Source organism: Bos indicus, chromosome 23 (assembly GCF_029378745.1).
Source record: "Bos indicus isolate NIAB-ARS_2022 breed Sahiwal x Tharparkar chromosome 23, NIAB-ARS_B.indTharparkar_mat_pri_1.0, whole genome shotgun sequence".
Taxonomy (NCBI): domain Eukaryota; kingdom Metazoa; phylum Chordata; class Mammalia; order Artiodactyla; family Bovidae; genus Bos; species Bos indicus.
The window spans coordinates 4,648,306-4,659,906 of NC_091782.1; the positions used below are offsets into that span (position 1 = coordinate 4,648,306).

The window sequence follows — 11,601 nt, forward strand, 5'->3', positions numbered from 1 at the left end:
TAGGGCATCTGAGGAAAGACAGGAAAGGAAAAGGGTGCCAAAAATATTGCAGTTTTATTCCATTTCCCTTTCATCAGATACCACCTTCAAGGCTTAGGACACTCCTGTGTCATGTAATACTTTCACATCCTCGCTCAAAGTAGAGGAACAAAGCTAGAAGCAGAACTTCCAGGCTAAGGACTCCCTGCACTACCTCTCAGGGCTATTCCAACAGAAATGGGCCGTTTCCTAGAGCACAACAGCGCCTAAACATTGACTTGATGACTTCCTTTAGAGGACATCTCTGAACTATGAAAAGCGAAGAAACCCAAGTTAAATGTACTCACCTCACGTTGAGAGGTGCTGGGCTCATCATCATCACTGCTGACCAGGTCAATGTATTCCAGAACAGGCCTCAACGGTCCTTCCTAGAAAAGAACGAACAAACTAACAAACCATGCAAAGCTACTCAAGCTAAATTAGCATTTAAGGCAATCCTTTTTGTTGATGTTGGGACTGACTGGTGAGAACTCTTCTGAAGAGGAAACCTTATGGGTGGTACAAAATAATCAGAACAAATGCAGAGGGAAATGCTCAGAGTCCATGACTAATAAATGATAAAACCTGAAAGAGCCCAAGCCACGAAGGGTATTGGGACTATGCCGACTCCTTGGGGAGAGGATTAGTAACACGGGAACGGTGCTGCAAGAACACAGACACTCTAAGCCAATGCTTTTCAGATGAGATGGGGATCTCTGACTAGAAGCTGGGCTGTATTCTGCAGTCGTGCATCAAACCTGGCTCTCCTTCATCTTTTCTTTCCATCCACTCTGACTCTACCATAGACCAAGTCTTGAACATGAGACTTAAAAGCCTAGATCTTATTCTGTAGGCAAAAGGCAATCAATAAATACTAAGATAGGAATAACATCAATCACACAGAGAAGTATGGCAGCAAGAAAAGCAGGAGCAGGATAATTTATCAGTCCACACATAACAATGCAAAACTAAATAGCAGAGATGGCAAAAATAACGGAAGGGCTTTTTTTTTCAGACTGTAAAGAATCTGCCCACAATGCAAGAGATCCAGGTTCAATCCCTGGGTCGGGAAGAACCCTTGGAGAAGGAAATGGCAACCCACTCCAGTATCCTTGTCTAGAGAACTACATGGACAGAGGAGCCTGGCAGGCTACAGTCCACGGGCTCGCAAAGAGTTGGACATGACTGAGTGATTACACTTTCACTTTCATGGTGCATATACAAAAGGATACAAAGGTGAGATGGAAACAAACACCAAAAAATAATCAACTATAAAAAACAGAAGTCAAACAATAACAAGAAGTCAGAGCTATCTCTAAGATTTCAAGCTTGAATGACTACACAACAGTCACATAAAAGGTATACATCTGGAATATGGAGATGGAAGGCTGGCATTCTTCTGGCCATAATGGGTGATGTACAACTGGCAGACAGAGGCAACTGGCAGACAGCTGGAAATGCAGGCCTGTAGTCTGGGTACAGGAACATTACTGCAAATGCAGACTGGACAGCTGCTCCCCTAGAAAATTATTAACTCTAGAACTAAACTGGAACTATGATATTACCAAGGAGGGCAAAGAGGACAAAGAAGAAATTCAAGGAGGTTCTTGAGGAAATGATGGAATTTTAAGATTTAAGAAGAGCTAAGTAATCAGAGATCTATGAGAATCAGGAATGCACAAATCCAAAGAATCTAAAGATAGAGAAAACCTCAATGAAAAGGTATCAATGCAAATGTGGCCAAAAATACTGAGCACCAAAAAAAAAAGCCACAGAATTTAGCAACAAGGAGATTTTAAAATGTCTTTGAGAGAGCAACTTTCAAGAAAGTAATGAGCATACAAGTCAGACTACAACATTAAGCAGAAAATGAGGAGTAAAGGCCAAGAGTGATTATTCTTTCAAAAAGTCTATGTTGAAAAAAGAGAAAGGAGCACAGGGGAGATTAGGGCTGGGGAAAGATTTCTCAGGTTGGGAAAGATGGCTGTTGGGAAGCCAAAGTGATATGTTCAGTTGAAAAACTAACAGAAAAAGACCTGGGGTCAGGAGACAGAGGATAACATCTAGGTAAAGATCCTCTCTCTGAGACATGGCATCCAGTCCTACAGACAGCTTGCTTCTCTGCCAGCTTCCATCCCTCCCCAAGCAGGAAAATGCTTTCCCTGCAGGTGGGGTGAAAGTGAAAGTGAAAAGTTGCTCAGTTGTATCCAGTCTTTGCAACCCCAAGCACTATCCAGTCCATGGAATTCTCCAGGCCAGAACACTGGAGTGGGTAGCCTTTCCCTTCTCCAGGGGATCTTCCCAACCCAGAGATCGAATCCAGGTCTCCCATATTGCAGGCAGATTCCTTACCAACTGAGCCACAAGGGAAGCCCACAGAGGGGTGATTCAGCCGCTAAGATAAAACCAGACAGCAAAACTGGGCAGGGGCCCCTTGATAAAGTAATCAGGATTTCTGCCTAAACTGTAAAAATGGACATTTAAAAAAAGAGGGTAAGAAGAATATTCTCCTCTGTGGGATCACAGAGGTGGATCACCTACTTTAAGACCCAAACCTGCCACTTGTCATAAGACTGTCAAAGTCAAACAGTCAAGTCAAGAAGGTAGTGGAGGAGAAAAACTATAATAGCTTGCTCTCCTCAAGAAATGTACATTAGGAACTTTATTACATGCCTACTGAGACAGCACACCAAGAAAGTCCCTGAGCTACCAGAAACCAGGAACACACAGAGGCTGGGGCAGAGCTTCCACGAAGGGAAAGCAGGTAGAGAAAAAAGGGAGATGACAGGCTAACAGGGCACAGAGCACAATGGGACAGGCAGAAAACACCACCATCAGGACAATGGTCACAAATGATGAAAAAGTAGCTGCAGAAACAGAAGGAAAGGCAGGAATAAGGAGAGATCAGAGCAGCAGAAATGCCCCACTGGGGTCAGCCACAACACTGACACAAGCCCACTCCTGAACTACTCAACGACAACGACTTAGGATTCCCAGCAGAATAAAACAATCAGGATTGAGGCCCATAAATGAGAAAAAGCAGGGGTCATTTATTCATTTACTCAAAGCGTGTTACGGAGTTATAAGTGACAGACAGGTAGAAGAAGACAGCGTGTGTTTCAGACCCCAAAAGGAAGAGGCTGAGCAGAAGAAACAAAAGGTAACTATCCCAAAGGAAAATACTACTTACAAACACTCTACACTACAGCTAATTTTTACAGTGGATATGGACAAGCTTCCATCATAATGAACCTAAGGAATCAAAACCCTTTGGCCCTCCATTTATTTCACTCTAGTCGGGAACATCTGTCACTGAGCCCCATTCAGGCAATGGTGCTAAACTTTCCATGTACACTGTTCCATTCAATCCCCCACTCCTTGGCTTTTATGCCATGTAACAAAGGAGAAAACTAAGTGAGGCCCCCTGGTTCTGTAATCACAACGCTGGCTGTGTGGCCACACCAACTCTGAGCCAGTCCAAAGTATACACACTACTTTTAAATCAATACTTATGTCCTAAGCTTATAAGATAAGCTACTGTCTCCTTTAATATGAGCAAAAAGACTATCTGCTCTTGTTCCCAACTCTGAATAACTCATAAAACTGACCAAAAGATAAGTTATTAATTCTCCCCAAACAGTAATGTTTATAATACAAATATTAAGAAAAGGTAATTTATTATGTTTACACTGGCTGCTTATATCAAAAAGTATAAACGCATGTGGTTCTCCGATCACAAGGTATTTTTTTTTCTTAAATTTGTTCCATCTATCAACTCTTTCCCTCCATATCAGTAACAAAGTCAAAGAATTCTATTACAAGGCCAAACAATTTAGGGGCAGGAGCACAGGCAGAAGCAAAACAGCTTCTGTTCTGAGGAACACGGTTTAATATTCTAAGGTTTAAAAAATATTTTTAAAGAAATAAGAAGCTTTCATCTTTAATTTGTTTTCTATTTCTTTAATTTTGTACCTCTATGAGATGATGTTGCTGGTTAGTCGCTAAGTCCTATCCAACTCTTTTGCAACCCCCTGACTGTAGCCCACCAGACTCCTCTGCCCATAGGATTTCCCAGGCAAGAATACTGGAGTGGGCTGCCATTTCCTTCTCCAAAAGAGCTTTCATCTTGTTATTAGAAAACTGATTCTCATACAATGCCAACACCAATTACCTACTAACTGAAAAGTGACATCAATATACTAAAATACAGTCTACAGAAAAGGCAGATAGTCTACTTCAGTCTAAAACAAACAACATGAATTTGAGCACAGATGCAAAAATCTAATCTGAAACCCTAAATAATTGATATATTTTCCCACACAAAGAAAAGTTCCAGACATAATGAACTTCTACAGTCCTGCCTGATTCAAACATTTCAAATGACTCCCAAATGCCTACTTTAATTCAAATTTAGTCCACAATTCAAAATCTATACTATCTGTCCCAACTGCTCCTCTTCCATTTAAAACACAAAAACAAAAAACGTATCCTCCAGAACTAAGCATAATTGTTTTCTCATTTTGATGACTTGTTTCTTCTCAAACTACCCTTTTAAACACATATAAACACAAAATGCTCCCTGTGCAAAAGTAACAAACCGAAAATCATGTCTTTTTTTATAGCACATGTACTTTTTTTTTTTTTGCACCATGTACTTTTTATAAAAGAACTCTCTCCTACAACTATTTACAAAGTCCTCCTCCCTATCTCATCTCTCACACTGAAACACTGACACTTATGAGCAGGATTTATTTACAGCTAATCTCTGCAGCTCTAAAGTACTTTATTCAGGACTTAACATATTATGAGCTCAAACATTTATTGAGCTAGTTACAACCCCAAGACACTCAGCCAAAAACCACCCTATTTGTCCAAAACCCCTTGAAATAATTTATGAAAATATACCTGGATTTTCTTCCCTATTTCCACATGTTCAATGATTCCACACTACACCAATCATCTTGACTGAAGCCTAAACCTCACGTGCTGTTACCAACATTATAACAAGCTGCCTCAGCAGTTCTGATACCTTCTTATCTAAAGTATATCTCTTATCTGTGAAAGATCATGTCATTAGCCCTAAGTTAACACGGTTCTCTGGGAGTAAATTAACTAACATATCCGCAGTTTCAAAGGATGCAGAGAATAAAGATGATGGCTGAAAAAGGGAAAGGAAATATCAATAACTTAGAAAATTAGAGCAAAAAACCTAAATGAAAAGTGTGTATGGTAACATCTGGGCTTCCCTCATAGCTCAGTTGGTAAAGAATCTGCCTGCAATGCAGGAGACTGGGGTTTGATCCCTGGGTTGGGAAGACCCCCTGGAGAAGGAAATGGCAACCCACCCCAGTAGTCCTGTCTAGAGAATCCCACAGACAGAAGAGCCTGGCAGGCTACAGTCAGTGGGGTAGCAAGAGTCCAAGAGTCGGACACAACTTAGCGACTAAACCACCACCTTATGATAACATTCTGTCTCCTGAGTTAAGCGATGTTTACACAGGTGTGCTGGCTCTGAAAAAAAATCAGAGGGTAAAGTTACGAACTGTGCAATTCTCTGTATGTGTATTTCAATAAAATTTAAATGAAAGGGCTCATTTTTGCATCTCCACATCTATAGCCTTCCTTTCCTTCAGCATGCTAAGTTTAGTTTTGAACTCTGCATTTTCCAAACCACACAAAGACTACCGTACCACTAGGTGGACACACACGGATTAAAGATGGGAGAGTTAGACAAAGAATGAACTAATAAATCTAACCCAGAGTAAATCAAGAAGAAACATCACAGTGTGCTTTTTGTATCTGAAAAATCTTAAGCACAGAACTAGTCATTATCTTTATTGAACAAGCAATACCCAGAGCTGTCAAATATAGACTGGGTTACAGAGTGAAGTAAAAGATTCTGTTTCTAATGTGTTTTTATTGTCACTGAAGTTTTATCACCAAAAAGGCAGAAGGAATGTTTGTAATAGGTTTCTTCTGGTACTGTAATTGCATTAATACATGTAAGTCACTTATCCATTTGGAACTAGCAAACCTTTGAACTTATATTTGGAAAGAGAGATGAATACAAAATGGATCAAGTTGAACACAATTACATTGGTTGTGTATTTTCTATTCTGGATACAAAGATAAAACAGATCCTCTACATTTAAAGTAATACTTAAAAGAATATTCAACTTCAGAGTAACAGAAGCTTATATTAGGTACTAACAAGCTACAATACAATTCTCCATTCCACAAAGTACATATATATATATATATTTAAATCTTATTTTTGTAGAGTCCATCTGTGACTCTCAAAGTAAGCCCTATAGTTCATGAAGAAGTGTGTCCCTCTTTAATTTCCACAAAATGCCAAAGTAAATACTCTCCATTCATAAATTTTGCCATATTCAGGGAGAACCTTTATCCTAAAGAGCCAAACAAACTTCAGAGTTCAATTTCTTCTACCACCATCCCCCAAAACTTAAAAAATTTAAAATGAAAAGGACAGCATACCACATAGAGGGGCAAAGGCAAAAAAAGCCAAGAAAAGATCTTGTGAAAGATTCCTAAACAAACTCATTGAAACACAGCACAACAGATCATCACAATGGTCTAATGTTGGGGTACATAGAGGACACTGTTTAATAACCAATCTTTGAAAACTAAAACTGCCCAAGAACCAAAATACACAAATACACATCCGACAGGGAATTAAAGAAAGACTGCGTGTATGCATGCTTAGTCCCTTCAGACATGTCCGACTCTGCAGCCCTATGGACCATGGCCTGCCAGGCTCCTCTGTCCATGGGATTCTCCAGGCAAGAACACTAGAGTGGGTTGCCATTTCCTTCTCCAAAAGAAAGATTATACACCTTCAATAACAAAACTTCAACTAAGTGCAGAATTCAAAAAGAATCCTTTACAGTACAATTCTCCAGCTAACGAGGATACTAAAATACTACTTTAAGCAGAATCTTTATAAAACTTTAACAGTCTGAGGTGGAAATTATCCCCAAATATATCACAGCACCTCCTTTGGTTATTGCAACCAATGTTTTTCTAACTGTGTTCAGAGCTTCCTATACCCCTGCAACAACATGAGGATTCCTGGGCCCTACCTACAAATCCTGATTCCATAGGTCTGCAGCGGGGAGCAGGATTCTGCACACTTCCACTCCCTCATGCTTGAAAACTCTGTCAGAAGGGGATAAACACAGAAAGATAGAGGATGCTCCTGTGATGCAGGCCCCTCACTGTGAACCTGGCCTGCGGGACTGTGATGTAACAGGGTGACCTCAGAGCTCAGTGAGGTCTTCAGGGCACCTTCCCCCACTCTACAGAGACATACAGGCTCTGATGCTGACCTCCTGCAGCCCGCCTCCTTCCCCCTCACTAGCCGCCCCTTCTCCCTAACCTGGGGGCCATCTTGCAGAAGTTACTCTGGTCTCAATTCAAACACAGTCTTAGGAGACCAGAACCCTGTGCACACCAGCGGCTCCATGTACAAAGGAGAGGGGGAGGCATGATCCAGGGTTCAACAGGCCCACAGGCCACAGTCTCTGGGATGGCTAAGGGAGCGGCCGAGACCTCTCTCTGGGCAAACGCTCTACTCCTGTGTCCTGCTGCACGGTGTCCACTCTGATACCCACTCCTGTGACCTGGTCCACGGTGTCCACTCTGATACCCACTCCTGTGCCCTGGTCCACGGTGTCCACTGATACCCGCTCCTGTGCCCTGCTCCACGGTGTCCACTCTGATACCCGCTCCTGTGCCCTGCTCCACGGTGTCCATTCTGATACCCACTCCTGTGTCCTGCTCCATGGTGTCCACGCTGATACCCACTCCTGTGCCTGCTCCACGGTGTCCACTCTGATACCCACTCCTGTGCCCTACTCCACGGTGTCCACTCTGATACCCACTCCTGTGTCCTGCTCCACACTGTCCAGTCTGATACCTGCTCCTGTGACCTGCTCCAAAGTGTCCAGTCGGTATGAGACGTCCACACGTTTGCTGGACGATGAGTGAACAGGCGAGGGGAAATCACATCGCGGCTTGTCCCGCACAATCTCTGACTCGGAAAACCCCAAATACCGCTGCTACTTACACTCACAAACTGGATGTCATCTTCGTTTTCCTCCACGGTTGACTCGGACGCCTCAGGCCCAGCTGGAGGGATACATTCTATTATCTATAAAATAAGCCAAAACACAGTTATCCAGACAGCCATGGCTCGCAGGAGGCGATTTTTCCAAAGGGAATGAAAAGGCAGAGCTCTCGAGGAGACCGCCCGGAGCCCCAGTCCCGGGACCGCAGGCCCCCGCCGGCCCCTTCTCCCGAGGAAGGAAGCCTGCCCACGGGGCCAACGGGCCTCGGAACCCGCGCCGCGCCCGGGCCCAGCCGCGGCCCCGGGGCCGGGCCGGGCGGCCATTGTTGCCCCCGGCCCAGGCCCACGCCCCTGGGCCCCCAGGCTCCGGATCCCGGGTCATAGGCCCCCAGGCCCAGTCCGCACCCTCTGAGCCTGCAGCACACCCGGCCCAGCCCGCGACTCACCTCAGACCCTGGGTCTCCCATCTCCGCGACCGCCCGCCTGCCGGCACCCGCGCTGCGGTCTCCGCGGCCGCCTCCCCCGCCCGGCCGGCCGTCAGCCCCGCGCCGCCGTGACCCGCCGCCGCGTGACCGCTGAGCCGCCGACTACGCCGCCGAGCCACCGACGCCGCGGGCGTAAAGGGATGCACGCCGCTTCCCGGGAAGAGCAGCCCGCTAGGCCCGCGGCCCCCAGCCTCCCTCGCGCCGCCCAGGCTTCCCGCCCCCGCCGCAAAGACCATTGGGAACTGTAGTTCGGGCCAACTCCCCCGACGCAAGGGCTGCTGGGAACTGTAGTTTCGCCCACACCGAAACCTCCCAAAGAGGCATTGGAACAGCGCGGGGAAAAGACCCTAACCCTTGGAGGGGAAAAGACCCCTCCTGCGCTTCTTGAGGTTGACGTCACTGTCGCTCGCCGGGCGGAGGACTGGCTGCGTCCTGTTTCACAGGGAAGGAGGGGGACGAGGATGGAGAGGAGGGCGTAGGCGTGGGTTCTGTGTTGTTGTGGAGGCGCAGCTCACTGATAAATCTTAACCTTCAAGGCTGAGTGTTAATGCAGCACTAATTTATTAGTGCTTTTTTCTTCGACGAGTCGGAAATCTGGCTGTTTAGCTGAAGACTAAGATCAGAATCTCTAAACTGAACTGAGCTGAAGATCAGAATAGAAATCTGAGGCAGTCTTACCCTGCTCACCTGTTCGCCATGTCAGCCGCCACTCAGAGCCTGTATTGACGCACCTGAGGAGGAAGGCTAGGGTTGACCTGAAGAAACCTGGCAAGGCTGGAGGACCCTGATTCAGTACGTCTAGGACCCGAGGTCCAGCCAACTGTATTTTGGGGCCCTAGACCAGTGATACTATATCGAACTTTTAAAGATGTTCTCAGGTAGTAGGTTAGTGAAATAGAATAGTTGACTGTTTTCCAGTGTTCACACTCAAAAAAACCTGTAAAATAGTCCACTTATGTTCAGATATGTGTTCTCATTTTTTTCACTTACTGCCTTACCAAAAATACCTACTCGAAGGTTTTGAAAAGAGTTTAAGTTGGAAAATTCTTAGACGCTTTTGTTGCCTGTCTGCATGCATGCCCAACATCTGTTACCTGTTACAGGCAGTAATTATTGCTTAATTCTGTACTTCCCACATTTCCACCATGACTTTATGAGTTCAATTGCTTTTATACATCGTAAGTTTGAGAATTTGTAGAAGCAAGTTGAAAATGAGAGACCTGCTTGCTGTGTTTCCCAAAAGTTGTATGTGAAGTAAATATTTCTAAAATTTTTAAATGTCTATGCAAAACTTATATTTAGAATTCTTCTAACGTGCTTCTGAGAGTTCAGTGGAAAATTTACTTTAACTGTAGGTAGGAGTTAATGGGTAAAATTTGGAAAACAAGAGCCCAAGTATGACCATAACTCTTCAATCCTTTTCATTGCAAGGATTTATCGTGAGGACATAATTTAATCTGTAGGAAAACCGTCACGCAAAATTTATTTACCACAAATTTGTAACAGCAGAAATTGGAAAACATCTAAATGTCTATTGACTGGGAATGGAATGGTTAAACTTTGGCATGTACTTGGCTCAGAACTTAAAGAACCTGCCTGCAATGCAGGATACCTGGGTTCCATCCCTGGGTTCTGAAGATCCCCAGGAGGAGGGGATGGCTACCCACCCCAGTATTCTTGTTTGGAGAATTCCAATGGATAGAAGAGCTTAGCTGGCTAAGTCAATGAGGTCACAAAGAGTCTGACAGAAGGAACTGAGCCACTAACAGTTTCACTTTTACCAACATAAGAATGGGACAGGCTGGGACCCTTTGTTGCAGTGCTGCAGTGCTTGCAGCTCGACGTGCTTCTCTTACAGCAACAGAATACAGAGAAACTAAATGGGACTAAAAATGCAAGCACAGGTAGGGCAAATTCTGAACAAAGGAGACCAAGAAATTCAACTGTTACTTCTGAAGAGCCCAGAGCAAAAGCAGGATACTGTACATGCCCCCTGCACACAGCACCACTTGGGTGGGCAAAACATCTAAGCCACCCCTCCAGCCTGACCTCTGGACTCACCCCTACCCTTGAAACTGTACAAACCCCTGTGTCCTTGCCTTTTGAAGCAAAATGCTGACTCAAGAGTTAGTGATTGGGAAATGTGAAGATGTAGAAACAAAGAATAGCTGTTGGGCTAAGGAACTGGTAACAATTTAGACTATAATTCTGCCACATAGCACAGTTACCAAACTCCCAGTTCCCTGAAGGATATAAAGACCTGACACATATTCCTAGATTGTTTTTACAGGAAGCAGCACCCCCCATCCCCAGATAAAAATTGCTGACCACAAGAACATAGATCGTGAACTGGTTGAAACAAAATTGGAGATGCTTGAAACTTCACCTTGGTGCCAACCAATCCAAGAACTGTCCTTGAGCTGATCACTTCCTTCTCCTTAAACACTGAAACTTCTCACTACCTCTCCCGCGGTGGGGCGGAGGAAGGATGGTTCAACACAGTCTTGAGGGCCTTAGCTCACTGTGGCCCCTTTTGCCTGGCAAAGCAATAAAAGCTACCCTTTTCTACTGCACCCAAAACTCTCTATGTTTCTCTTTGGCACCAGTGAACAGAGGCTGAGTTCTGGCAACAGAATTTTGGGGGCTCGTCTGGGATTGACTGGTGGGCAGGTGGCCCTGTGGGGCTGCTAGGCTTGATTAGACTGAGTTTTTCTCCAAGCCAGCCTCTGGAGATGGGGTTGGGGGGGGGGGGTGGGGGGGGTTGGACAGAGGGTGGTTGGGAGATGCCTCTGGAGGCCAAATGGCCAGGCATTCCCCCACCACAGGGCCATCTCCCAATCATATCCAGACTTCCATTTTGGTAGTTGGTGTATAGGGGCAGGGATGGAAGATAGGAGAGAGGCTTCCCTAGCAGCTGCCAAAGCTACCTTTCCCTTGAGGACATCCCCTTCTCCTGCCCACAACAGTCCTGACTTCCTGCTGAGAAAATATTCTGAGGAAGGAGAAAAG

General features: G+C 44.9%; 1 protein-coding gene across 5 annotated transcripts in view; it reads right to left on the reverse strand.

Annotated features, from left to right (window-relative positions):
• ZNF451 (zinc finger protein 451) overlaps window positions 1-9,529 on the reverse strand; it is an 89,214-nt gene extending 79,685 nt beyond the window's left edge. The window contains exons 1-3 of one of the 5 annotated variants that reach the window (XM_019985725.2): window positions 8,554-8,792; window positions 8,108-8,191; window positions 327-407 (exon numbers count right to left, since the gene is read on the reverse strand). In XM_019985725.2, the coding sequence (XP_019841284.2) occupies window positions 327-407; window positions 8,108-8,191; window positions 8,554-8,574 (186 nt within the window). In that variant the 5' untranslated portion in view covers window positions 8,575-8,792. Of the gene's footprint in view, window positions 1-326; window positions 408-1,383; window positions 7,081-8,107; window positions 8,192-8,553 lie in introns of those variants that run through there. The other 4 variants (XM_019985728.2, XM_070777730.1, XM_070777728.1 and 1 more) reach the window with 4 other exon arrangements.
• Between the last annotated feature and the right edge of the window lie 2,072 nt (window positions 9,530-11,601).